This window comes from Grammomys surdaster, unplaced genomic scaffold (assembly GCF_004785775.1).
Source record: "Grammomys surdaster isolate TR1022 unplaced genomic scaffold, NIH_TR_1.0 125946, whole genome shotgun sequence".
NCBI classification, from domain to species: Eukaryota; Metazoa; Chordata; class Mammalia; order Rodentia; family Muridae; genus Grammomys; species Grammomys surdaster.
Genome location: NW_021620768.1, coordinates 1,775,134 through 1,802,847, shown reverse-complemented (window position 1 = coordinate 1,802,847; position 27,714 = coordinate 1,775,134). Strand labels below are relative to the sequence as shown.

Sequence of the window (27,714 nt, the reverse complement as noted above, 5' to 3'; positions counted from 1 at the left end):
GCCCCAGGTGACTCACCGTTCTTAACCAATTTTGATGATTCTTCCTCTCTCTCCCTCTCTGGTTACTGGGCCATGGGGCACCCAGGGCTGTTTCATGTCTGTATTCAAATCTGAGAGGGGCTTCCTCCGAGCCAGTGGCTTTGAATATCATGCACACAGCAGAACCCACAGGTCATTCCTTTGCTTTCGTGTTCACTTGAAGACCTTCATTATCCATTTGAAAGTCTGATGGCATCTCAAAGTTAAAGAGAGCAAGCAAACATGGGGGCTCCCACCAGTAATCCCAGTGCTTGAGAGCTGGAGACCAGAGAGCAGGAGTTTAAAGTCATCTTTGGCTGCATAGCAAGTCTGATTCTCAGCTTTCAGCTGTTCTTAGAACCTTTGCCGTCAGCCCCATGACATCTTCTGTCCACTTACCCAGGCTTAGAACCCTCGAGGCATCCTGGATTCCGCTGTCTCTTCTATCCCGCCTCAGCTCATTGCAAAGATCAATCTATGTTTGAAAATATTTATTTTTATTTTTGTGTGTATATCTGCACATATATATGCATACATATATGTAGGTTCCTGTGAAAACCAGCAGAGGGTATCAGATCCCTGGAGCTGAAGAGACATGTACTGTGAGCCACCAGTTGTGGATATCAGGGTCCAAACTTGAGTCCTCTGTAGGAGCAGTGTACAGTTTTAACATTTTTTCTGTGCAGGAAATATTGTGTGTGCGTGCGTGTACACACATGCACATGCATGAGCCCACCTGTGTGTGCATGTATGTGCACAGAGCCAGGGGAAAATGCCAGCATCATCCTCAGGAAGCCAGTTCACCTCCTTTAAGATAAGGTCTGTCATTGGCCTATTGCTCACCAGTTAGTCTAGATGGCTGGTTAGTGAACCCAAAGACCCTTCTGTTTCTGTCTCCCCAGTGCTGGGATTCCCAGAATGCACCACTGCACCTATAATTTTTATCTGGATTCTGGAGATGTAAGTCGGGTCCGTGTGTTTATGAGGCAAACACTTCACTGACAGAGCTATCTTCCACTCTAGATTCTGAAGCCAGGGTCTTATGAATCCTAAGAAAGCATTCTACCAAGGATTTTTTCCTTCCTTCCTTCCTTTCTTCCTTCCTTCTTTCCTTTCTTCCTTCCTTCTTTCATTCTCTTTTTCCCTCCTTTTTTTTTTTAGATTATTATTAAATTTTCTTTTTCCGGTGTATAGGTATTTTACCTGCATGTATGTCTGTGTCCCACATGTGGTTCCCATGGAGACCGGAAGAGAGTGTCAGGTTCCCTGAGACTGGGGTTAAAGGCCCATGTCACCACCACCCAGGTTTTGTTTTCTTCTTTTCTCTTCTCTTCTTTTCTTTTTTCTTTCTTCTTTCTCTCTCTCTTTCTTTCCCACTTTCTCTTCCTTCCTTCCTTCCTTTCTTTCTTTCTTTCTTTCTTTCTTTCTTTCTTTCTTTCTTTCTTTCTTTCTTCCTTTCTTCCTTTCTCTTCAGTGCTCTTAACCACTGGGCATCTCTCCAGCCCCATTATCCACTTTATTTTTCTAGACAGGATGTCTCACTGAACCCAGAGCTCACCAACTGGGCTAGATTGGCTGTCTAGCAAGACCCAGGGATCTTCCTGTCTCCTTCTCAGAACTGGGATTATAGGGGTTCATTGCTACACTTGACTTTTTCACATGGCTGCTTGGGAATCAAACTCAGGTCCTTGAGCTTGCGTGACAATCACTTTTCCAACTGAGTCAGCTTCCCAGCCTTTTCTTTTTGAGATAAGGTCTCCTGTAGCCCAAGTCTGGCCTGGAACATCCTTTTTTTTTTTTTTTTAAATTTGTTGTGTATTTTGTTTATTTGTTTTGAGACAGGGCCTCACCAGACAACTCTGGCTGGTCTGGAACTCACTATGTAGATCAGGCTAGCCTAGAACACACAAAGATCTGCCTGTGTCCGCTAGAACTAAAGGTCTGGGCCACCACATATTGCCTTGAACTTCTTTTGTTTTTGTTGTTGTTTTTGTTTTGTTTTTTGGTTTTTGGTTTTTTTTTTTGGTTTTTCGAGACAGGGTTTCTCTGTATAGCTCTAGCTGTCCTGGAACTCACTCTATAGACCAGGCTGGCCTCGAACTCAGAAATCAGCCTGCCTCTGCCTCCCAAGTGCTGGGATTAAAGGCGAGCGCCAGCCGGGCAGTGGTGGCGCACGCCTTTAATCCCAGCACTTGGGAGGCAGAGGCAGGTGGATTTCTGAGTTTGAAAGTTCAAGGCTAGCCTGGTCTACAGAGTGAGTTCCAGGAGAGCCAGGGCTACACAGAGAAACCCTGTCTCGAAAAAAACAAAAATAAATAAATAAAATAAAATAAAGGCGAGCGCCACCACTGCCCAGCTGCCTTGAACTTCTAATCTTTCAGATTCCACATCCCAAACTGAGATTACGTTTCCCTTCCTTGTTGCAACATAGATGGCCATCAGAAGTAGGAAGGGAGGGTATCCAGGGCCCTCCTCTCTCGGCCTCTCCAGAGCCTGATGGATGGAGAAAAGAAATCTTGTGGGGGTCACTTGAGAAGAGTCCCCCTGCCTGTCCAGATTGACTATAGGGGATGCCCCTCCCCCAACACACACAGCCCTGTCTCAGGTCTTTTCACTTCTTGAGCTTGTTCTCCATACCTCGTTCCAGTCTGTGCCAGTTGGCACCCCTCCCTGGAGACTGAGGTCGCAGGAGAACAGGGGAGGGGAGGTAGCAGACAAGAGCCCAAGGGGAACAAGGGCCAGGATGTGGGAGCTGGTGGCAAGAGCTGGGTGGTCAAAAGGGCAGTCCTCACGGAGTGAGGAACAGGACAGGCAGAGAAGTCTGGGGACTTTTGGGGAAGGTGGGGTGGGTCAAGTTCTCACACTGCTGCTTTCCTCTACATTCATCTCTTAAGCTGCCCCTGGCTAATTCTCCCTGGTCTCTTTAAGAGCTGCCTGGGAACTGGGGCATTGGAGGGGGCTGGCAGGCCCTCTCCCCTACCATGCCTGCCCTCGCTCCGCCCCTGCCGGGCACAGACTCTGCTGGAAGTCTCGGACGCCTGGGTTAGGGGTCTGTACTGCTGGGGGTAAGGTTTGAAAGTGGTGGGCGAGGGACCCGTGATCCCCGGGGGTGGCATGGGAGTGGGATGCCAGGACATGGAGTGTGTGTGTGCCTGCTTCAGGACATCATGGCGTGTGTGTGGGGGGATGTCTCTGTGGCCTCTCTGGAGGGAGCGGGGGCAGGAGGGCAGGGCATCCCCAGGAATCTTTAGGAATGATTCTTCAGTCAGTTTGCCTAGGTCTCCTCACCTCCCTCCCAGCCTCATTTGCTCCAGAGACCTTCGTTTGCTAAACTCCAATCAGCTGCTCGCTGCCCTTCCTACAATCAACAGTACTGGCTACCCCACCTCCCCACAGCTGGAGAAACTGAGGCTAGACAACCAGAGGAAAGGGATCGCATCCATCGCAGCAGAGGCAATGGTTCTTTCCTTTCCCTGGGAGAGTTGGGAGCAAGAGAGCTGGATGTCAGGTCACTCAACAGGTCCCCTTTCCAACCACAATCACTCAAGAACTAAAGCCCCTGTCCTCACATTTGGATACCTTAGCTCCAGGGTAAGGCTGGGAGGACCCGGACACCATAAAGCCAAAGAGACCCGTAGACACCTCTCTTCTTGGTTCACTGTGGTAGACAGGCCCTTCCAATCGTCCCACAGACTGGGCTCACCTACTCTGGAAGTGAGGTCGGAGGCAAGAATCTCGATGGGGATGGGTTCTTCTGAACCAGCCTTGGCCTTTCCCCAAGTGCCTGAAAGAACCCTCGGAGCAAGGGGACAGAAGCCCCAGGCCTAGTTTGCAGGGACAATGAGGGTGGAAGTTCAGAAATAGGAGCACGCAGGTGGCCCTGCACTTCTACTAGAAAGTGCCAGCACATGGTATGCCCTTCTCATCCCACCCTGAAAGGAAATGCTTACGCCATCTCAGCCTGGGTCAAAAGGGAACCAAGATTGTCCTGCAAAGCCTGCTGCCCTGCCTGGCCCCTCCAGGGCACCCACTTCCTTTTTCCTAAAAATACTACGAAATCTGCAGGCTGCTTGCCTTGGCCTGAAGAGCCCTCCTTTTATTTATGGGAGTCAGAGAAGGCAAGGGTCAAACCTGGGATCACACAGCAAGTTATAGATTGCCAGGTCGGCACCCAGAGACCCTGTTTCTTAGGCCCATGACGCCCAATGGGCAATCCAGCACCCCTAGAAAGCTAGCCTTTAGAGTCAGCCTCTCTTGGTTCCTCGGCCCTGTGGAGACAGGAGTTGTGATGTTAGGGTAACTCAGGAGCAGGGAGCTTCTAAACCCCCAAACCTCTGCTTCTTACCTCTGTTGTTTCCCAAACAAGAAGGAATCCAGGTCACTGTTGTTTCTAATCTCCTGTTCCTATTTACCGGTAGAGTTTTGGGAAGTTCTTTCTGAAGTCTGCCTCCTATCTGCCTCTTACATCACGGATTTTTTTTTTCCCCTTCTACTTGGTCTCAGGGAGTAGACCTGAGGGTTTCTGGAGACACCACTCTCTTGGTAAGGTGGCTTAGGAAGGGAACACAGGACCTGAACCTGAGATGAGTAGCCCCTCCCCCAGAGGTCAGGGTATTAATGAAGATGGTTTCCTAAATATCTTGGTGGCGAGACTTGCATATATGTATTTATGTTTGTGTACATTCTCATTGGTAAACTCCCGCTGTAGGTGGTTGGCTAGCGTCCAGGTATATCTTCCTTATGCATTTGCAGTACTTAGGAGAGCCAGAGATGAAGAGAAACTGGCCATAAAGGGGCTTGCCTCACTGCTCTCCTAAACCTGATATCTGCACACTGGTGCCTGCCTGAGGGTGGGCAAAGGAGCAGAACAGGCACCCAGAGGTTAGAGTATCCCCCGCCCTTGCCACATCTGGGGTCTTGCCTCCACAAATGAGAATCCAGGAGCCACAGAAGTGGGGCACAGTGGGACAGGAGAGGAGGAGGAAGAATATGGGGAGATTCTAGTCCCTCCCACTTAGAGATGCGGTCGCCATGGTGACTAAGGACCAGTGAGGTGGGATGGGGTTGAGGATGGGGGTGGGAGGGTGGCGGGAAGGAGGCACTCGGAGACCGGAAAGCCAAGCGCCTGGCATTCCAGGGGGAGGGAAGCACAGCGGAATCCCAAGCTCCAGGTAAGAAGCAGGGGAGCCCGACAGACAGTGCGGGAACAGAGGGGCGGGCCATTGTCTGGTGCTGACTCTGCCCTGAGGAGGGGCAGACAGAGAAGTCAGACCATTGTGTGTAATGCTCAACGAAGCTTCCAGCACTAGCCAGACTGGGAGAGGGAGCTCAAGAGGCACTGGGTAAGGGGTTAGGTTGATGGAGTGTGTGTGTGTGTGTGTGTGTGTGTGTGTGTGTGTGTGGTGTTAAGAATGCTGGAAACCTGCAGGGACTGAAAAAGGTATGGGGGTGCTAGGGACACAGACTGGGGGCATCCTTAGTGACCCCCCACACACACAGTAGGCATTCAAATCCATGTAAGTTGATTTGACTGGCTACAATCATAAAAAAGGGGCAAGGCCATGGGTTGGCAGGGGAGCAGGAAAGGTTGTTTCCCAAGACCCTGCTCTCCTAAGGGCTGCCCCTAAGGCTAGGAAGAGAAGGAGGCTGGGGGCACTGGACATGCCAGGTCACTGATGGAGCCAGGGCTGGCTTCTGTGCTGGAATCCTTCCTCAGTGAAGAATCCGTGCAAGCCAGAGGCAGGGGTGGGATGAGGAACTGACCCTCCACAATCCACCTCTCCTCATCCCCGCTCCCCAGCTCTACTTCTGGTGATCAAGTCCTACAGGAAGGGGCGGGACTCCTCTCCTCTGTGGTCTAGGGGCTGAGGGGAGAGCTTGGGAGGACTGGAGCCTGACAAGGAGCTTAAGTTTAATGCTGTGATTTCCTGGGGCTAGCGTGGTCCTGGGGTTTCCCCAGGTTGAGCTCCAGGGCTTATGGAGAATTGGCTTGGGAGAGCAGGGGCAGGGAAGATGGCATTTTTTTTTTTCTCTATAGCAGTGGTTCCCAACCTTCCTGATGCTGTGACCCTTTGATACAGTTCCTCATGTGATGGTGACCCCAACCATAAAATTATTTTCATTGCTACTTCATAACTGTGATTTTGCTAATGTAAATATGTGTGTTTTCTGATGGTCTTCAGAGACCCCTATGAAAGGGTCATTTGAACCATCCCACGCCCACCTACCCACATCCTGCAAAGGAGGTCACATCCCACAGGTTGAGAGCCGCTGTTCTATAGACTGCTTGCTGCCTGCTGCCAATGCTGCCTCAGATGCTTCCGGTCACTGGCCTTGGTTTCCTCATTTGTGAAGTGAGGGAGGGTGTATGGCTTGCCAGCTCTGGAAGCAGAACCTGCTGCATCATTTGTGGGGCCCACTGAGAATGAAAACGCAGTCCTCTTTTTAAAAATGATCAAAGCTTCCTCGAGGCAGCAACAACAAGGAGGGAATACCCCGCATGGCCTCTTCTGAAGGCAGAACTCTGTGTGAGTGTACAGGTGAGGTTCAGGGGTGTGAGAGACAAGCTGTTGGGGCCATGCACCCAACATGCCTCTCCCACCTGCCTCTCTCTTCTGAGCTTGACTTGAAGGGCACTGAGAGAGAGTGGGTGGCACCCAGGGGCCGGAAGCACCTAGGTTGAAGTTGACATCAGGTGGCCTCTCTGCAGGGAGATTTCTGTTCTTTCTGAGTCAGGAATCATCCAGCGCGATTGGTTCCTGGCTGGAGGAGAGAGAGCCCTGCTCCTCCCACCCTGATGCTTGCTTACTCCCTCTGTTGAGCAGTTCTGAGCTGAGTTAATCCACTAGAGCAGGAGATGGGGCTGAAGGAGCCAGCCCTGTAGGGAGAGCTTCCAAATTAGACAGGTCTGAAGTAGATGGGCGCCCGGCTGTCCCGCCACCCCGGCTGTATTTCCCCTCTCTGTGAAAGAATACCGTAATGGAACAGGCATAAAGTTGGGAAGCGTGAAGCCCCAGTGTGAGCTCCTCACATTGTCGGAGGGACTGGGAGAGCACTTGGTCTTGTGAGGAGGCCCAGGGACAGGAACAGGGTAGAGAGGATGGCATTGGAGCTGCTCCTCTGGTTCTCCTGTCACAGCTCCTCCCTGTGACCCAGATAGGCCAATCTGTCTCCGAAGAGAGGCCCTGGGGTGGTGGCTTCCCAAGCCTGAGCTAGAGGTCAAGGGGATTCAGAAGACTTTGTCACAACAGAGAGACTGGCAGAGTCCCCACAGTGAGCATGAGAGTTTGGGGGTGTCTTAGCAAGCTTTGACAGATGACAGCTATCAGAAGGGTCTGTGTGAGCCCAGCTCCTGGGCCACAGTAGAGAGTGGGAACAGAGGGGAAGGCCAAGCGGGCTCTACTGAGAAATGCTTCCAGTGCAGGAGCTGTAACTGGAAGGGTGGAGGATACCCTACAGTGGGGACCATCCTGTAACGGGAAGGGTGGAGGATATCCTACAGTGGGGACCATCCTGGCAGTGAGAATTATGTTTAGGGTGAAGACAGGGTATGTCCTGGAGGTAGACTAGCCTTGGGTCATTGTGCTCTTTAACCTGAAGTCAGCTGACCTGGGTGAGTGGGCAGCAGCCCAACTACTCTTTATTGGCCTAGGAGCCCTCAGTTACTCATTAACCCTGCGTTATGAGGTCTTCCTGGAACCTTTGGGGAGGTGGAACCAGCCACCATTCCAGCTGGGTGCCTCAGCTCCGAAGTGTATCCCATGAAGCATGAGCTCAAACGGGAAATTTCTCGAATTTCCCACTGAGACATTAAATTACTAGGACTTCCTCAGCAAAGTCATAGAAACAACTAAGATAAATGTAGGGGTTTTTGTTTGTTTATTTGTTTTGAGACAGGGTGAGACAGGGTTTTACTCTGTAGCCCTGGATGTCCTGGAGTTCACTCTGTAGATCAGGCTAGCCTTGAACTCAGAGATCTGCCTGCCTCTGCCTTCTGAGTGCTAGGATTAAAGGTATGTGCCACCATGCCCAGCTTTAAATGTGTTATCTTTCAAGAATGTGGTCCCACTGGGTATGGGAGGTTGGGAGGTCTCAGTATGTGGCAGTGGGGAACCCCACTATGGGGTCAGAGAGAAAAAGAGAGACAATGTCGCACTGAACTCTCTCGAGCAAGAGGAGTCTGAAGCTTAGGCTGGTTAGACTGGAAGTGGTGTGCTGGAGAAGCAAGGACATCACTGAACTGTCCTAGAAGGAACTCTTAATTTCTGATAGACTACGGAGGGAAGGAGGTGTGTCTCCTGCAAGGCCTGTGAGCCTCACCCCCACACCCCCTCCACCAGTCTCCCCGCCCTGATCCACCAACTTCCGCCCAAGCCAGCCAGGATCTGTCACAACTCGAGGTAGAAATTCAGGTTTCCCTGGCATGAAGCCCACACTGGCTCTGGCAGGATGGGAGCCTGGAGGGCCGCGCTCCCATTCCAGCCAGGCTGAGCCTCTTTCCTTGCCTGGACCCCCTTCTTTGCCTTGGATGGCACCCTGATTCAGGGTTTGAACACAGGACTTCTCAGTGTGGCTGGCTCAAGGGTATGTGAGATTGGGGGGTGGGGGTGGGGGGGAGAATCTGCATTCAGTGGTCATGGGGGAGGCTGATGCAGAGCTCCAGGGACGGGGGAGGGGGGGAGGGGGCTAGAGAAGTTGAGAGCCTGCCAGTGACTCCTGCCCAGGCCACTCCCAGGAAATACAGACAGACAGCCCCACCACAGTGGTAGATAAACTGGCATGCCCCTACCCCTAAGAAGAAGGCCAGATGGACCCAATTAACCAAGAGTCAGAGCCTCTGGGGGCTAGGGGAGAGGATAGGCTGTCTGCCTGGGTTGGGGTGAGTAGCAGGTACAAAGTGTCACACACAGTATAGCTGAGTGACAGGCCAGCGTGGGGAATACCTTTTGCATACAGGAACTAGTTCCCCAGAAGCCCTTTGTCTGGGCCAGAGATGATCAGAGCTCTAGAGCTTGGGTCCAGGAGATGCTAAAGGGCAAGAGTGGAAAGGAAGTTTTCTGTGAGCCAGGTAAGCAAAGTACGGTAGTTTTTTAATAGTAGGAGACCAGAGGCACAGTGTGGGCCACAGCAGCACCCTGTGCAGGGAGCAGCAGGAGGCAACATCGAGGTTGGGAATGGATGGAAGTGAGACTCTGAGGGCCCTTCCAGAGAGGAACTTCTGCCCCCTGGGGCTCTCCTATTGGCCCTCAGGAAGGGTGTGGTAAGCATGGCTTACCCAGAAAGTGCCTATTTCCTCAGAACCATCTGGTGACAACTCTGGCTGACTATGGCCCTGGGCCAGGACCCCTGGAGTCTCCTGGGTGTTTTTTTCTTCCAACTGTTCCTGCTACCATCACTGCCACCTGCTTTCGGGACTGGTGGGCAGGGGCCCATGCCCAGAGTCAAATACCATGCAGGTAAGTGTCTGGTGCCTGGGAGGCATGGATGGCAGTGTAGAGATGAAGGGGCCAAGGAAGGAGAAGGGTGTGCCAGAGGGAACGAAATGGGATGGGGAAACAGAGATGCTGGGTAGCCTCGGAGGGCCTGGGAGGGCCTGGGAGAAACAGAGATGTGGAGGAGCCTCAGAGGGCCTAAGAGAAACAGAGATGCTGAGGAGCCTCGGAGGGCCTGGGAGAAAGGGAGGCCACTTGAGGCACAAGGTGGAAGGGAAAGAAGGGTCACTGTTGGCCTTCTCTGCCAAGTCAGTGATTTTTCTTTTCCTCGAGTGTCACCGTCACCAAGTAAGGAAATTTAAATTCTTGCCGGCTTTTACAGCACCAGGAGCCCTAAAGCCAAAGCTCATGCTAGATTGTCTGGGGACCTGGGGACCCCAAGACACCTACAGAGGTCACGCCAGGCCAGATCCTGTCCAGTAGAATGGGTATCAAGAGAAGGGGTCCTAGGGGCCCATCCAGCTTCAGTGGTTTCTTGATGAGGCTGTCGGGCTTCTGACACCTTTAGTTCCAGGAAATGCCCCAGGGGAAGTGCCCCCCACGCACGCACGCACAAGGAAGGCAGTTCTCTCCATGGCTGTAGCTTAGCATCCTTCTGAGGCAGAATGGTAAAGGAAATGTACCAGTCAGTGGAAAGAGAGGCATCTCTGGGAGGGATGGGAGTGCAGGCACAAACAAGCCTACACTTCAAGAGGAAGTACAATGAGCCCTCTTCAGAGTTCAGGGGAGGCCAACCTATGCTGTATCTTTTCCATTTTTGTCTTTGGATTCCTCTTGATCCCCAAATTTCCTGAGTCCTGAGGCCAAAGCAGTAACAACCAGGTTGTCCTCTGACTAAAGCAAAAGTCCAAATGTGTTCACGAGAGAGTTATCTGACATGCCCCTTCCTCCTTGCTGATCCGCCAGTGTGGCAGGAGCCCACACATTCACATATGTGCATGTGTACACACACCACCATGCTAGGTAGTGAACATGCCCTACTAACCAACATATTCAGCCTGTCCAGGTGGCGCCCAGGCGTGCCCACACTGATGGGCTCAGAAACGGAGAGGAAGGAGCCTTTCCCACTGCAGCATTGCTAGTGCTGGGTGACTCCTATAACAGAGCAAGGGGAGGAAACAGAGAAAATGGGGGTGGCAGGAATCCGTAACTATGACAAGTCTTGAGGCAGATGACAGTTACCTCTGCTGCTTGTGGTTGATGAACCCCTTCCTGTGTCTACCTGTCAGCTCTTCCCTCTCCCATCCTGCCTCACTGCATCCCCCCCAGGCCTGAGAATGCATCTTCTAACCTCACTTCACTTGCTGTCTCTGTCTTGAGCAGGCTCTCCCCACAATCCTCCCAACAGTACCCAAACTATCACTACACTACCCCATCTTTGGCACTTTTCTCTTCTGGGGACTCAAAGCAGAAAGTTTCAAATGCCTGCTACTGGGGATGCAGGGACGGGGGTGGGGGGGGCTGCCAGTGAAGGGGGGACGACAGCTGCTGAGGCCTGCCACCCCTCCCCCACCTTTGCCTCAGGGATCAGCTGCTGCTCATAGCTCCTCTTCATCCTCTCCTTATCACTGCCTCCCAACAGGAGATGGGAACAGGGCCCTCAGCTTCTTCCAACAAAAAGACCTCCGAGACTTCGACACACTGCTTCTGAGTAGCGATGGCAACACTCTCTATGTGGGGGCTCGAGAGGCCATCCTGGCCTTGAATATCCAGAACCCAGGAGTCCCAAGGCTGAGGAACATGGTGAGGAGGTCAGGGACTAGGGTCCAGGACAGCAGCTTCCCTGGGCCAGCTCTGCATCCATCTGAACAGCCACCTGCCACTCCGAGTCAGCAGTGACAGAGGGGACATGCTGCCGTAGCCTTACCGTAACCTCAGCCGCTCAGATGGCTGATACAGAGATCCCTGGCATAGGAGACTTAAAACATTTTGACTCAAATCAGTGACTCAAATAATTTGATGTGCACCTAGAGAGAAACCCCTGACTCCTGTGCTGTCGTCATCCTAATGGCAGCTATGTGAGGGAAAGGGGGTGGCGGAGGGAGAAGGCACATCTCATGGCTCCTTCTCAGTGCATGATCTCTTGACCTCCTGCCCATGGTGGGTATAGGTGAAATTCCAGAGTCTTGGACCAGGAGCGTTGTTCGGTGGCAGAGTATTTTATCTAGAGTGTCTGAGACTCAAAGTCTGATGTCTGCACCCCTCCTCTGCAGCTTCTCTAAGGGGTTGACAGGTTTCCCCAGGAAATGTGTGGTTTAAAACCACTGCTGTGTATGCCTGGCACTTACACATGCATTCTGGCTGTTACCACCAACAGGCTGTAAAATGGAGCCAGAGCACACAGTCAGCTGGTGGCTGAGTCTAAATCTGAACTCTGATCGGTTTGGTTCTACCATAGAGCCATGTCCTGATGAATCCTAATATGATGGAAGTCATAGTCCTGATCAAATTGGCATTATGACCGCCTTCCAGAACACCACAAAGCACTTACTGGTGGCTTTACATCAGAGCTGTGGTGTGCGGAAGACAGGGGGTGGTGGTGGCTTACAGAAAAACCAAAGAGTTCTTTTCCTTTCATCTACCCCTTTCAACTCTCCACTTTAGATACCCTGGCCAGCCACTGAGAGAAAAAAGAACGAATGTGCCTTTAAGAAGAAGAGCAGTGAGGTATCCGCAGGTGGGGGCAGAGGGCGGATGGCAGAACCCTGGTGTACAGGGACCATCCCTGGTGACCACAGGGGTGGGCACAGGAGGACCTGTTTCTGTGATTATCCAGTGGATCATGTTCTGTCAAGTGACTTGATCTCAACCCTCCTCTCCACTGGGAATGGGGGATGGAGAAGCATCCTCTAAGACCCCAGGAGGTGGGTAACTGGCCTGATAGCCTCATTTCTCTGCTTCTCTCTAGACACAGTGTTTCAACTTCATTCGTGTCCTGGTCTCTTACAATGCCACTCACCTCTATGCCTGTGGGACCTTTGCCTTCAGCCCCGCCTGTACCTTCATTGTGAGTTGTCTGACACCCCTCTTGTTCACAGCCCCCAACACCTCTCTTCACACCCATCCCAGCCTGTCCTCCATAGCTTTGGGAGTCTCTGGTCCCTGAGGTCCCTCATAGGATTCCTAGCCCCAGACCAATCCCCTCTCTGTCCCTTTTACTTCCTCATGCTCCTCATTTCTCAGACGTGCGACCCTGGCATTCTGGGCTCCCAGCCTCTTCCCCCCTCTAGGGACTCCAAGATTCCCTCCTGTTGCCCATCTTGATAGACAAGGTCATGGATGGGAAGGGCCAAAGCCCCTTTGACCCTGTTCACAAGCACACAGCTGTCTTGGTCGGTGAGTGTTGGGCTTTCCAAGACCATCTTGAAACTTGCCTTTCCTAGTGACTCTGGGGAAAGTGAGACATGATAGTTTTTACAAAGAAAGGGACAGAGCAAACCAGGAGCCTCTGGGGGCAGGATCAAAGGAAGAACCAGACAGCTCAGCCACTACCCCTTCTGAAACTGTCCCCAAAGGGGTACAAGGAAATCCATGTGGGTAGATACAAGGCCTAATGGCCTAGCAAGGCACCAGGTGAGCCCTGAGGTTTGGCCACTTGTTTAACCACTCTGCATGGGGGATGACTCTCCTGAATGGCCCACACATGGAGCTGGGTACTGAGGCGGCTACAACAAAGAAGTCCTGTGCCTCTGCCTGGACACGAGCCATCACAGACCTCCTACCCTGGTTTCCTACAGGAGATGGCTATTGCCTTTTGAGCAGACTTAAAAAGATAAGCAGGGGCCCAGGGTGTGTGAGCACAAGACAGCCATTTCTCTGGGATTAGTGTTTGAGGAAGGACCAGAAAAGGTTTGGCACATGTTCAGTACAGAAGGCTACATAAGCCATTGCCTGTGGGCAGAGGGATCTAAGAAGGGTGCTGTGTGTGTGTGTGTGTGTGTGTGTGTGTGTGTGTTAGTATCAGCTCTGTTTTGGGGTTCTGCAAGAGGGTAGAGAATAGAAGGAAGGCACATCTTAGGAGAGCGGGCAGCCTTTCCCTGATACTTGCTTTTCCTTCCTATACCCGATCTTAGATGGGATGCTTTATTCTGGCACCATGAACAACTTCCTGGGCAGCGAGCCCATTCTGATGCGGACACTGGGATCCCAGCCTGTTCTCAAGACTGACATCTTCCTACGCTGGCTGCACCGTAAGTCCCTGACTCCCAGTCAATATAAGTTTGGGCCCCTTTCCTGACCTTAGGTCTGGGATTTGTTTTCATTCACTCAGCTCTGTTTTGAAAACCGAATTAAAGTACTCGAGCTGGCTGGGGTGGTCCATACCTTTAATCTCAACATTCAGGAGGCAGAGGCAGCATCAGGCGGATGTCTGTAAAGGAGGACAGCCTGGTTTACACAGTGAGTTTCAGGCCAGTGAGAGCTATAGTAAGACCCTGCCTCAAAAGGAAAAAAGTACATAGATGTCTCAACAAGCCATGAGATGGGAGGCAACCTCTGCCCTGGCCCTCAGAATCCTCCCTACAGTGTCACCAAGGGAACCATGAGCATCCTTAAGTCCTTAAGCCTGTCTGTCCTGCCCCCGCAGCGGACGCCTCCTTCGTGGCAGCCATTCCATCCACCCAGGTCGTCTATTTCTTCTTTGAGGAGACAGCCAGCGAGTTTGACTTCTTTGAGGAGCTGTACATATCCAGGGTGGCTCGAGTCTGCAAGGTCTGCTCCCATCCCCCCATCCCCCCTACCCCAGTCTGGAGGAGGGCTGGCTGCTTGGGAACCAATGGGAATGGGGAAGAGGTGGGTTGGGCGGGTTCACTCACAACAAGGCCTTGACTCCATCGGTTCCCCCAGAACGACGTAGGCGGTGAAAAGCTGCTGCAGAAGAAGTGGACCACCTTCCTGAAAGCCCAGTTGCTCTGCGCTCAGCCAGGGCAGCTGCCGTTCAACATCATCCGCCACGCGGTCCTGCTGCCCGCCGATTCTCCCTCAATTCCCCACATCTACGCAGTCTTTACCTCCCAGTGGTGAGCAGCAGGGCAGGGAAAAAGAGGGCTGCATCCCAGGGAGGCTGGAGCGGATACAGCCTACTTTACATTCTGAGCTTGACATAGGTAGGCATCTGAGCATCACCAGACCCTGGGAACCCTGCTGTCTCTCATGCGTAGGGCAGAAACAAAGCCCAGAGACTAGCTTCTTTCTGCCTGGAAGGAAGCTTATGGAAGGCAGACACTAAAAATCAGCAAAACACCTAGCATCGTGGTGCATGCCTGTGCTCTCGGCACTTGGAAGGAGGAGGCAAGAGGCCTGTCTGGGCTACACAGAGAGAGCTTGTCTCAAACAAAACAATAAATCAATAAAACAAAGCTAGACGTGGTGATGAGGAAGGAAGATCAGTTGTTCAAGGACTAATGTCTCAAAAATAAACAAGGGCTGGGATGTAACTCAGTGGGTAGAGCACTTGCCTAGCATCTACAGAGCCCTGGGTTTGATCCCCAGCACCACCTAAGTCAGGGATGAGTACATGGGAAGGAAAGACAGGAGGCCATTCTCAGCTCCACAGTGAGGATAGCTTCAGCTACTGGAGACTGACTTAAGACAAACAAGACCCATCAACTAGGCTAGGAAATGGAAGTAAAAGAAAATTACCAAAAACGTAGGGAGAGGGTCTGTAGAGCTGAAAGGCTATTGTAAAACTAGACATAAATTTAGCACCAGCTTCCTACTGGCCATAGGCTCTTTCTTTGATTAAGAAACCAGGAAGACCTTGCTCAGAGACCAAGGAAGGTCCAAAGGTCCCACAGGCATGGTCTGGCATCACAGTGTTTAGACATGTGCCAACAATGTATCAGGAAGCAAAGGTTTCTGGTGTGCAGGGCTGTCATCAGTGAGATGCAGAACTGGGAACCCAGTCCATGTGTCGAGGAGACTATTGAAAAGACTCATTGGTCCAACACAGACCAGCAGAAGAGACAAAGCCGGTTCTACCACTCTTCCTGTGGGCACAGCCCAGCCTGGGCAGGATAGACGGGGCCACCCCAGGGCCTATGCCCCAATTAATCCTCATTAGGAACAATCATAGTTCAGATCCTGCGATGGGCTTCTAGCCAGGCCTTAGGCCAGTGTCAGGGAACTCTATGGGGCTCTCAGGTCCTTATCACCATAAACAAGGTAAAAAGAAGCCTCCAGAGGTTGGCCTGCCTCCTGCCCTCCAGGCCTGCTAGGATTCCACTGAGCTCTACTGGGGCTGGAGAGGCAGTGACTGGGAACCACATTGAATGCCTTCTCTGCCTGTCTTCAGGCAGGTTGGCGGGACCAGGAGCTCAGCAGTCTGTGCCTTCTCTCTCACGGACATTGAGCGAGTCTTTAAAGGAAAGTACAAGGAGCTGAACAAGGAAACCTCCCGCTGGACCACTTACAGGGGCTCAGAGGTCAACCCAAGGCCAGGCAGCGTGAGTACCACCCACTCCTCTCAGAGCCTCCAGGAATATACATAAGAGCACCATCATGGCATGGTAAATGCCCACACAAACGGCCCAGCTGTTCATATGCCGCAGATGTCTGATACCACCCTACATCCAGAACAGTTGCCAGGGCTACCTCTTTCCCAGTGATAAGTGAGCACCAAATACCTGACTTTATCACCAAAGAATTAGGAGGACATGGGCTGGGTGCCAAGCACAGTTTGGGGCAGCTTCACCACCATTTCGTTATTTTTAGGCAGGACCTCATGTAACCTAGGCTGGCCTTGAACTCCTGGTTACCCTGCCTCCACCTCCCAAATGCTTGGATTTCGGGCTTGTGCCACCATGCCCAGCTTTTCACCTGAACACATTTTCCTGTAACTTTTTTTTTAATCTGGATTATCTGCACATACAGTTGAAATGAATCAAATAGACTGAGCGCAGTGGTGCACATCTGTAATCCCAGCACTCAGGAGGAGTCCATGCACATTCAAGGCAAGCTCAGGATCAGAGACACCTACAGGACTGGTGCTGAAGCCCCACTCCCATCCAAGGCTGGCCCCAAACTCACCTCCTGCCTCTGTCCCATGGGTGGGATCACAGGTGTGTGCCGCCTCTCCCAGCTCTCTCTGGAATATCTCTCCAAACCCATGCTTACTGGCACAACATCGGTAGCTCAAAGTCGGCTTCAAAAGCAGTGTGCTTCTTTTAAGCAAATTCTAGCAAATCAGCTTTCCATTCCCTCCCTTCCCCTATGTACTATTTCTAACCTCGGTGTGAGCATTAAAAGGCAGGTAGCTTTCTTCCCCTTGAGTTCTGGGAATCAAATCCAGGACCTCACATCTGCCCCGGCAAGTGCTCTAACCCTAAGCAACAGTTCCCACCCCTGGGAATTTTTCAGATATAATTTCTATTTGTTTATTGTCTGTGAACGAGTGTGGGTGCACGGGTAAAGGTGAGCAGACAATTTTGGGGAGTTGGCTCCCTTCTACTATCGTCCAATTACCTCGTGAGCCATCTCACCAGCCCCTGTCTCTGTCTTTTTTTTTTTTTTTTTTTTTTGGTTTTTCGAGACAGGGTTTCTCTGTGTAGCCCTGGCTGTCCTGGAACTCACTCTGTAGACTAGGCTGGCCTCAAACTCAGAAATCCACCTGCCTCTGCCTCCCAAGTGCTGAGATTAAAGGCGTGCGCCACCACCGCCCGGCTGTCACTGTCATTTTGACAGGATTAATATAGATTACTCACTCACAGTTCAGCCAGGTAGTAAGCCATGATTACCTTTCCTTTTTATAGAGCTTTTGTTTTCCTGGGGTGAGTTGTTATCCTGATTTTTTTTTTTTTGCTTGCTTTTTCTAAGCTGTCATTCATTTCAATGTCTTCCTGGATCTTCTGAAGTTAGACCATTGGCTCGTTAAACGGTTTCACTTTCCAAGAAAGCCTCAGATAGGCTGCGGCCCAGATGGCTGACCTCTGCAGCTTTCCTTCCTCCTCTGCTTGGAGTGTCCCTTGGCCACTCTCCAGTAACAGCTTCTGTTTCTGGCACTCATTCTGTGGCTTCATCTTTCTTTTCCATCTTCCTTCATTTCTTCTCTCTTTTGAGACAGGACTCCTGTAGTTCAAGGTGGCCCTGAACTCTACAGAGTTGAAGGTAACCTTGATTTTCTGATCCTCCTGCCTCCATTATAAGTACCAGAAGTATAAGCATGTACCATTGTGCCTAGTTCCTGTGGCACTGAGGATTGCACCTAGGGCTTCTTCCTGCATGCTGGGCAGACATTCTATTCATGGAGCTGGCCCCAGCACTCTGCTTCACCTTAAACTACCTCATTTTAGTAGAGGCTGTCCTCTATAGAGTCCTGATAAAATAAAGACATGAAATTTTGGAGATGTTGAATGTGGAAACCACCTTTATCCCACTCTGACTGTTGATGGTTGGTTAGGAATATGCAGTTATAGAGCTGGGACCGCTTCCTGCAAACTTTGCAAGGCTCACTCCGTTACTTGTTTTGGAGATTTCCTAAGCTGTTCAGACACCTAACCTTTTGGATGTAACTTGTTTTCCCTCACTGGATCCTTTTATGTTTAAATTACATATTTCTTTGATTGTTTTGTGTGAGGGGCTCAGAGAACAGCCTGCAGGAATCACTTCTCTTTCCATTAGAGAGAGTGCCGGCTCTTGGCAGCACCTTTACCTGCTGAGCCACCTGGCCAGTCCTCAGTGCTCACCTATTCCATGCTGAGCTTGCATGGTCTCTGCTGAATTAGGTGCCCAGTGGACCACTTTAGCCTGGAAATTTCGTTTATTTTCTTTTCTTTTAAGAGCTTTTCTTGTGATCTGTGTCTTAGTCATTGTTCTATTGCTGTGAGGAGACACCATGGCCAAGGCAGCTTATAAAAGAAGGCATTTAACTGGGGTCTTGCTATAGCTTCAGAGCGTGAGTTCATGAGCATCAAGGTTGGAAGCATGGCAGCAGGCAGGCACAATGTTGGCACAGTACTTGAGAGCTTTATATCTGATCTGTAGGTAGGAGGTAAAGAACCACTGGGCCTGGTGTGGGTGTTTGAAACCTCAAAGGGCACCCCAAGTGACACACCTCCTCCATCCAGTCACACCTCCTAATCCTAAGCAGTTCACCAGTGTGGGGCAGGGGCAGCCAAGCATTCAAACATAGAAGCCTATGGGAGCCATTCTCCTTTGAGTTGTCCCACACAGAGGTAGAGCTTGGTGGAAGAGCACTAGCCTAGCCTTCGCAAGGTTCCAATCCCCCAAACTTCAGAACAGAAAAGTTTTCTTGACCCATTTCTCCTTGTTTCCTTTTCATTTGACAAATACGTACTTTGCACGAGCTACTGTAGTGGGCAGTGGGGTGCAGGAGTGATCGAGTCAGAACACAAGCCTCCCCATTCTGGAACTTACTCTTGAAAAAGACTGACTGACTTTGATTTCATATGTATGAATGTTTTGCCCGCATGTATGTATGTGCAGCAGGTGTGTGTTCGGTGCTTGAGGAGGCCAGAAATGGGCATTGGATTCCCTGGAACTGGAGTTGTAGGTACTGTGAGCCACCATGTGGGTGCTGGGCGCTGAACTCAGGTCCTCTGCAAGATCAGCTAAGTACTCTTCACTGCTGAGCCATCTGTCCTATTTTAATTTATTCATTTGAAAGAGGCTTTGCTGTGTAACTTAGCCTGGCTTCAAAATTCTCTTGCTTCTGCCAGGCAGTGGTGGCGCACACCTTTAATCCCAGCACTTGGGAGGCAGAGACAGGCAGATTTCTGAGTTTGAGGCCACCCTGGTCTACAGAGTGAGTTCCAGGACAGCCTGGGCTATACAGAGAAACCCTGTCTCAAAAAAACAAAACAAAAAAAAACGCCTGTCTCAAAAAACCAAAAATTCTCTTGCCTTTTTCTTTCAAGTACTGTGAAGACAGACATGTGCCCCACTCACAGCTCAGAATGTCTAAGATACTGTAAAGCAGTATTTCTCAACCTAGGGGTTGCAACCCCTTTGTGGGGGAGGGGTCAAATGACCCTTTCACAGGGGTCAGTCACCTAAGATGATTGGGAAACACAGATCTTTACATTATGATTCATAACAGTAGCAAAATTACAGTTATGAAGTAGCAGTGAATCATTTTATGGCTGGGGGGTTACCACAATGTGAGGAACTGTATTAAAGAGTCACAGCATTAGGGAGGTTAAGAATCACTGTCATAAAGGGTTTTTTGCTGTGTGTACATATGCACATATTTGTCTGTATATGTGTATATACATATGTGTATGTATGTGTGCACATGTGTGTGTGCATGTGTATATTGTGTGCTTGTGTATATACATTTGTGTATGTATGTGTACATGTGTATATGTGTGTATTGTATGTATATGCATGTACATGTGTATGTGTAGGTGTACATGTGTATATGCGTGCACATGTGTGTGCATGTGTCTGTACATGTATGTATGTGTGTGTTTCTGGGTGTGCCACATGTGAGAAGGAGCCTGGAGGCCAGAAGAGGATGTCAGTCCCCTGGAGTTGGAGTTACAGTAAGCCATAATTGGTGCTGGAAACCAAGCTCTGGTTCTGGAGAACAGCAGCAAACATTCTCAATCGATGAATGGTCCACCACTGTTTGTTTTTCACTTTACTTCCTTGTCCTACAGAGTTGTTCAGTGTAGATCCTAGTGGTATTATAGGTATAGTTTACTTAGAGGGTGTGTGTGTGTGTGTGTGTGTGTGTGTGTACAGCGTCTCATGCAGCCCACGCTGTTGTTGGGACTCTCATCCTAGCTAAGGACAACCTTGAATTCCTGATCCTCTTGCTTGTGCTTCCTTGGTGCTGGGTTTACAGGCTTGAGTCATGCCCAGGTCAGTATTCTTGTAAATATGCACTTGCTGGATTAGAGACTTGGTCAGAGTCAGGTTGGATTTGAAGGTGAGCTGGCTGCTTTCCTGAGGTTGGCTACTCCTCCCGTGGGATGTGTATGGTACCTGTCTGTTCTCTTCATGTAAGGACTCCTCTTATTTTAGGAGCAAGATAGTTCCCTCTCCCTCTCAGGAAAAGGATGAGATTTTCTCTGACATTTTCTTCTCTTTGAATTGTTTTTGTTTTCTCTTTGTTGTTTTTTCTTCTCTTCCCCTCTCTTCCCCCATTTTCTCTTTCTAGTTATAAAGAGAAAGAAAGAAAGAAAGAAAGAAAGAAAGAAAGAAAGAAGGAAGGAAGGAAGGAAGGAAAGAAAGAAAGAAAGAAAGAAGGAAGGAAGGAAGGAAGGAAAGAAAGAAAGGAAAGAAAGAAAGAAAGAAAGAAAAGCAGGGCCGGGCAGCGGTGGCGCACGCCTTTAATCCCAGCACTTGGGAGGCAGAGGCAGGTAGATTTCTAAGTTCGAGGCCAGCCTGGTCTACAGAGTGAGTTCCAGGACAGCCAGGACTATGCAGAGAAACCCTGTCTCGAAAAACCAAAAAAAAAAAAAAAAAAAAAGAATATAAGAAAGAAAAGCAGGGTCATATACATAAAGTTAAAGAAAAAATGTGGGGGAAGAAGAGTGTGGAGTCAGGTAGTCAAGTCTCTCTGTATAGCCCTGGAACTTGTTCTGTAGACCAGGCTGGCTTCAAACTCACAGTCTGTCTTTCCAGTCTTGGGATTCCACCAGGTGGGGTTCCACCACACCTGGCTTCCTCTTGGGTCTGTGTTTCTTTTCTTTCTGAGTGGTTCAGCTTGTCTTGTTTTCAGTTTTACCCATGAATCTGGTGTTCCTTGGCTGTGTGCTTACCTACATAGAGTGTGGTGGCTCACACCTGTAATTCCAGTACTCAGGAGTCTGAGGCAGATTGAGAGTTCAAGGCCAGCCTGGGCTATACACCAAGGCCTAGCAGGAATTTTTAAGTGTTTGAGAGGCTGGAGAGGTGGCTCAGTGGTTAAGAGTGCTTACTGGTTTTTGCAAAGTACCTGAATTTGGTTCCCAGCATCCATGTCAGGGAACTCCAGGGGATGTGACACCTCTGGCCTCCACAGGTACCTGCACACACAGGTGTGCACTCATTCACACATATATATAAAGAAAAAGTAACAAAGTGAAATATTTAAAAATATCTAAAAAAAATAGGCGCATGCATTCTTTGCTGGCACAAAAATGGCATTATAGAAGTCCCCTCACTTTACAGGTGGCTCAAAGAGATGAAGTAACTTGTGTCACTGCACCTTACAGTAACCGTAATGTATGGTTACTATAAGGTTATATCACTACACAGCTGACAGGTGACAGTTGGGACTGGCCTACAGGATGATGCTCTTGGAAAGGAAAGACAATTAATTAAATCTTGAGCAAAGAGTCTCTCCAGTTGTCAGGACCTTGAAGGAACAGCCGGTCTAACACCCTCGGGTTTCAGCGAGAGAAAGAGGGCTCAGAAGGGGGGAGGAACTCCCCCAAGTCACGCAGCAAGTTCACGCAAAACTGCAACACCGCCCATTTCTGTCACACCTCCATTCTGTCACTGACTGCCTCGCCAGGGACCACAGACATAGTAAAGCGGGGTGCTTGCCTGAAGGAGCCTTCATCGTGCTTCATGCTGGCACTGATGCAGGCACGGAAGAGCAGGACACTGAAAATAGCTGACCCAGTCCACAGGGCATGCAGGTCCCGCCCTGCGCTGCCCTCTGCCCCCCCCTCCCGCCCTGCACTGGCCCCACCCTGCGCCTGCTCCTTTTCATGTATTAGGCCATTTCAACCTCACAGTGAGCCTAGGAGCTCGGATCTGAGCATTATCCACCATCTGAGGAAAGAGGGCAAAGGAGGGTGGGAGAGGGAGGGGTGCACCCACTCAGGAGCTGACACACTCTATTTTCCTCCAGTGCTCCATGGGCCCCTCCTCTGACAAAGCCTTGACCTTCATGAAGGACCATTTTCTGATGGATGAGCATGTGGTAGGGACACCCCTGCTGGTGAAGTCTGGCGTGGAGTACACACAACTGGCCGTGGAACCAGCTCAGGGCCTTGATGGGAGCAGCCATGTGGTCATGTACCTGGGTACCTGTGAGTATGGGCTTCCAGAATATACCTGGGATGACCAGAGCAGGGACACAAACCCAGGCGGAGGCAGGAAGCCTTTGAGTCCATCCACCATGTGTTCAGTTCATAATTTAACAGATATTTAGTGCATGAGCCCCCTGTTGGACTCAGAAGGCACAGTGCCACAGCAAGACAATCCCGTCTCTAGCCTTTCTGAGCTTTCAGTCAGCTGGGGAATATAGAATCCAATCTATATTCCTGTCTTAGAAACACTGCCTGCCTTCTGGGAGGAGCCATATCAGAGGCAGGAGGAGTGGGTGGAGAGGGAAGTGTGACTGAAGGGATCATCAGGGTGACCTGAAGAAGGGTTGGAGCCAGGCCTCCCCTGCCCTCCAGTCTCATGCAGCTTGTGCTGGTCTCCAACCCTGAACTTCTGATCCACCTGCCTCTAACTCCCAAGTGTTTGGACTATAGATTAAGACCCTGTCTTGAAAAAGAAAGAGAGAGAGAGAGAGAGAGAGAGAGAGAGAGGAAGAAGAAGAAGAAGAAGAAGAAGAAGAAGAAGAAGAAGAAGAAGAAGAAGAAGAAGTGGAGGAGGAAGAGGAGGAGGAGGAGGAGAAAAAGGAACATGGCATGGTGGCACATGTTTTTGTTCCAGCAGATGGGAGGTAGAGGCAGATAGATCTCTAAGTGTTGGGCCAGCCTAGTCTACTTAGTGAGTGTCAGGTCAGCTAAGGGCTGCATAGTAAGACCTGACTCAAAAATAAAAGAATTTACAAAGTTAGCAGCTAGCCTGAGTAGCAGAACGAGACCCTGTTACTAAGGAAGGCAGACCACCACCACCACCACCACCACCTCTTCGCCCCGGGCAGGACCCCTTCACTCCGTTCCACTTAACTTTCTAATTTGTGCTAATGTGCTGTGCAATTTTCTCATTCAGAACAGCTATGGTCTGCCTCCACCCACTCCACAAGCCTGGGAATTTTTGTCTCTGTTTTTCCTATCATATGCACAGCAGAGACAGATCTTTCAGCATGGCCTGGAAGATGAGCCCAGTGTCTTCCTCCCAGAAAAGCACATGCCCTCAGTTGGCAATCTAACACACTCCCCAGCCGACTGTTCCTCTTTCCAGAAGACTGTAGATCCATCCCTCTCTCCTGAGCCCAGCCTCATTCTTGGCTCATGACTCTGGTCCTCCTGCTTCCTAGAGGACACTTGGGGATAGATGCTCCCTGGCTCTCCCAGTGCAGCTTCCTGTTCCCTTCTCAGCTAAATCTGCCAAGGGTCTCCTGTCTTGCCGTCGTTGCACTGCCCTGCCCCCTGGATCTTCAGTCTTTTCTGTTTATTCAGAAACAGTGGGGCTGAGGACACACCAGAGTGCTTGCCTGCAGTGCGTAAAGCCCCAAGTTCGATCCCCAGTACCACATAAAACCAGGCTTGAGGCATGGTGGCGTACACTCATAATTCTCCTACTATAGATTTCTGAGTTATGGGAAGTTGCAACCATTAAAAGGGTGGTCAGAAGCAGGGTTTGGTACTGCAGGCCTATAATCCTGGTTACCTGGGAGGCTGAGCCAGGAGGATTGCATGTTAGTCCATCCTGGGCTTTAAAGCCCTTGTTACAAAAGTAAAAAGAAAGCTGGGAGTGTAGCTCAAGGGCCTCGCTCATGAGAGGCCCTGAATCTAACCTTTCCTTTACCCCTGATACTAGAAAAAAAAAAGGCGCAGACAGAGGCTGGGAAGATGACTCAGCTGTAAGGACCTGAATCCAGATACTCAGAACACACATAAAAGCTGGGTGTCACACTGGATACCTGTAAACCCAGCGGTGGGGTAGAGGGTGGGGCAGACGGGATCTCTTGGCACTTACTGACTAAGCAGCCAATCCAGATAATCAGTGAGCTCAAAGTTCAGTGAGTGGTCCTGTCTCAGCAAATACAGTGTGTGTGTGTGTGTGTGTGTGTGTGTGTGTGTGTGTGTATGCAACTGAGTAAAATACATCGCTTTGACTTATGTCTTCCCCATGCATGTGTGCACGCATGCCTGACAGGTACATAACAAGACACACAAAGAAAGATTGCCATGAGAGCCCTCCACCCTCCATCCCTGGGCCGTGGAGGACTGAGTGACGTGCTGGGGAGCTGTGTAAGGGCAGCCACGGGAAGAAGTTCTACCTTGTCTCTGTCTCTGTAGCCACGGGGTCCCTGCACAAGGCTGTGGTGCCTCAGAACAGCAGTGCTTATCTCGTGGAGGAGATCCAGCTGAGCCCTGACCATGAGCCTGTTCGAAACCTGCAGCTGGCCCCCACCCAGGTGAGAAGGGACCTGAACAGAATACGGTTGTCCTTTGGGGAGCACCTGGGGAGCCCGGGCCAGGGTGCTAGGGCTCCTGATACCCTCCATCTCTTTCCCAGGGTGCAGTGTTTGCAGGCTTCTCTGGAGGCATCTGGAGAGTTCCGAGGGCCAATTGCAGTGTCTATGAGAGCTGTGTGGACTGTGTTCTTGCCAGGGACCCTCACTGTGCCTGGGACCCTGAATCAAGAATCTGCAGCCTTCTGTCTGGCTTTACCCTGTGAGTCTGCCTAGGCTTTCCTTCTCCAGTTTCAGTGACTGTTCCTCCCCCCCCCCCCTTTTTTTTTTTTTTTTGTTTTTTGTTTTTTGTTTTTTGAGACAGGGTTTCTCTGTGTATCCCTGGCTGTCCTGGAACTCACTCTGTAGACCAGGCTGGCCTCCAACTCAGAAATCCACCTGCCTCTGCCTCCCAAATGCTGGGATTAAAGGCGTGCGCCACCACCGCCCGTTCCTCCCTCTTCAAAAGGGCACCAACACTCTCACTCCAAGAGCCCAACCTTCTGGGTCCAGATCTCACAGATGACCTTCCTCAGGGCAGCTTTGAAGCTGCCCTTGCTTTCTTCTACCTGGTCTTCCGCCTTTCTTCCCTTTAACCTCCCCCCCCCCCCCACACACACACACTTCAGTCTGTTTTAAGAGCTGAGTTTGCTTGCCTTGTTTTCTCAGGACTTGGAAGCAGGACATGGAACGCGGCAACCCGGAGTGGGCATGCGCCCGTGGCCCCATGGCCAGGAGCCCCCGGCGTCAGAGCCCCCCTCAACTTAGTGAGTGTGGGACTGGAGGAGGTGACCAGGCACTTGGAGAGCTTCAGGAAGGACTGGCTTTTCTGCCCCGTGGCTTCTGCAGCACCTGCCTAGGCTGAGACCTAAATTTCTAAGTCAGGATGTGAAGTGGACTATAGACAGGAGAGGCATGCTGAGCTGGAGGCCACCCTAGGGTTCAGGTTGAGGTCGATGTGGGCTTGGTGTCTGAGTTGGAATTAGCAATACTGGAGTCTGCCTACAGCCACACCACTCTGAACAGGCCCAATCTTGGCTGATCCCAGAAGCTAAGGGCTGATCTCAGAAGCTAAGGGTTTATCTGGCTAGAAGTTAGATTTCGACTGGGGCTAGTTTGGGCTTTAGCTTGGAGATAGAGAAGGGTTAAGCCTTGAGCTTGGGAGTTGAAATGGAATCAGAAGACAGATGGGATGGTGGTTCATAGCAGTAATCCCAGACACCAGGATTGCTGGGAGAGTTCAAGGCCAGGCTGGGCTACAGAGTGATACTAGACGTAAGGAAGGCTGGTTCTCCCACCTTCCTTCCTCCCTTCCCACTGAACATGTCACCTCTTTGCTCTTCTCCAGTTAAAGAAGTCCTGACAGTCCCCAACTCCATTCTGGAGCTGCCCTGCCCCCACTTGTCAGCGCTGGCCTCTTACCACTGGAGTCACGGCAGAGCCAAGATCCCAGAAGCCTCTTCTACCATCTACAATGGCTCCCTCTTGCTGCTGCCACAGGATGGCGTTGGGGGCCTCTACCAGTGTGTGGCCACTGAGAATGGCTACTCATACCCTGTGGTCTCCTATTGGGTAGACAGCCAGGACCAGCCTCTGGCACAGGACCCTGAGCTGGCAGGCATTCCCCGGGAGCGTGTGCAGGTCCCACTGACCAGGGTCGGTGGGGGAGCTTCCACGGCTGCCCAGCGGTCCTACTGGCCCCATTTTCTCATCGTCACTGTCCTCCTGGCCATTGTACTCTTGGGAGTGCTCACTCTGCTCCTCGCTTCCCCACTGGGAGCACTTCGGGCTCGGGGTAAGGTTCAGGGCTGTGGGACGCTGCCCCCCAGGGAAAAGGCCCCACTGAGCAGGGAACAGCACCTCCAGTCCTCCAAGGACCACAGGACCTCTGCCAGTGATGTAGACGCCGACAACAACCATCTGGGCGCTGAAATGGCTTAAACTGAGACACAGACCGGGAGCTGAGCAGAGCAAGATCCTGACCATGTTGGCTGGGTCAGGTACAGTGCCATTTTGACCAGGGTAGAGGGCTTTCCTGCTAATGTGTGGCACCTACAGCACCCAGTAGGGCCTCCTCTGTAGGACTCTCTTCTGCAAGCACATGGGCTGTCTCCATACCTGCACACGTGCTGTGACAGGAAGGGCCAGACAGGATTCTTTGATTTTGATCGACCCCAAGAGCCCTCCTGTATCAAACACACTTCAGGAGACCCTGAAAGGTGTGGCTGTCTAGGATTCTGTGGTGACAAACCTAAGCATCCGAGCAAGCTGGGGCTATTCCTGCAAACTCCATCCAGAAAGCCGCGCTCTGGAAGCAGCTGCTGCTTTGAACACCAGCCCACCCTCCTCCCTGGGTCTCCAAGATTCTCTATGGAGTTGGCCCCTTGTGTTTCCCTTACCAATCATGCCGTACTGTTTGGGAAGTCATTTCTGAAGTCTAACCCACCTTCCTTCTTGCTTCAGTTTGGACAGATTGTTATTGTCTCTGCCCTGGCTAGAATGGTGGGCATAATCTGAGCCTTGTTCACTTGTCTAGTGTGGCTGACTGACCCTTGACCTCTTCCTTCCTCTTCCCTTTGTTTTGAGATTCAGAAAACTGCTTGTCACAGACAATTTATTTTTTATTAAAAAAGATATAAGCTTTAAACAAAGCTTATGGTGTGTTGGTTTTCTTATGGCCAAGTTCCCACCAGGATAGCTGTGTGGAGGACCAGGTCTGTGGGTGACACTCTGCAGCTCCTGCCTGCCCCAGCCAGCCCTTCCTGGGGCTCCAGGCAGGGCTAGGACTGTGAGGACCAGCCTTAGCAGTGCGTGTGTGTGAGACTCTCTGGCTGCCACACCTGTTGTCCCCGACACTCCCACACGCATCGTGACTTGAGCTCAGCTCTGTCCCCAGCC

At 51.0% G+C, this 27,714-nt stretch overlaps 1 protein-coding gene across 6 annotated transcripts; it reads left to right on the top strand.

Annotated features, from left to right (window-relative positions):
• Window positions 1-3,008: 3,008 nt before the first annotated feature.
• Window positions 3,009-27,467, top strand: Sema4a (semaphorin 4A). Of its 6 annotated transcripts, none has more exons than XM_028753230.1 (15): window positions 3,009-3,083; window positions 9,316-9,473; window positions 11,092-11,252; window positions 12,114-12,176; window positions 12,418-12,516; window positions 12,740-12,845; window positions 13,583-13,699; window positions 14,095-14,219; window positions 14,355-14,527; window positions 15,802-15,952; window positions 22,312-22,492; window positions 24,662-24,780; window positions 24,882-25,039; window positions 25,486-25,583; window positions 26,165-27,467. In XM_028753230.1, exons 2-15 carry the CDS (start codon window positions 9,344-9,346, stop codon window positions 26,755-26,757), a joined length of 2,274 nt encoding a protein of 757 aa, XP_028609063.1. In that variant the 5' UTR covers window positions 3,009-3,083; window positions 9,316-9,343; the 3' UTR covers window positions 26,758-27,467. The 6 variants fall into 6 exon arrangements, with proteins under 6 accessions (XP_028609063.1, XP_028609067.1, XP_028609064.1 ...); XM_028753234.1 differs by lacking the exon at window positions 3,009-3,083 and adding an exon at window positions 6,369-6,557; XM_028753231.1 differs by lacking the exon at window positions 3,009-3,083 and adding an exon at window positions 7,979-8,030.
• Window positions 27,468-27,714: the final 247 nt, after the last annotated feature.

Coding starts and splice junctions, on each gene's coding strand:
- Sema4a (XM_028753230.1), top strand. CDS start 9,344: ATGGCCCTGGGCCAGGACCCCTGGAGTCTCCTGGGTGTTTTTTTCTTC. Junction 9,474..11,091: donor CAGAGTCAAATACCATGCAG/GTAAGTGTCTGG, acceptor GCCTCCCAACAG/GAGATGGGAACAGGGCCCTC. Junction 12,517..12,739: donor GCCCCGCCTGTACCTTCATT/GTGAGTTGTCTG, acceptor TCCCCCCTCTAG/GGACTCCAAGATTCCCTCCT.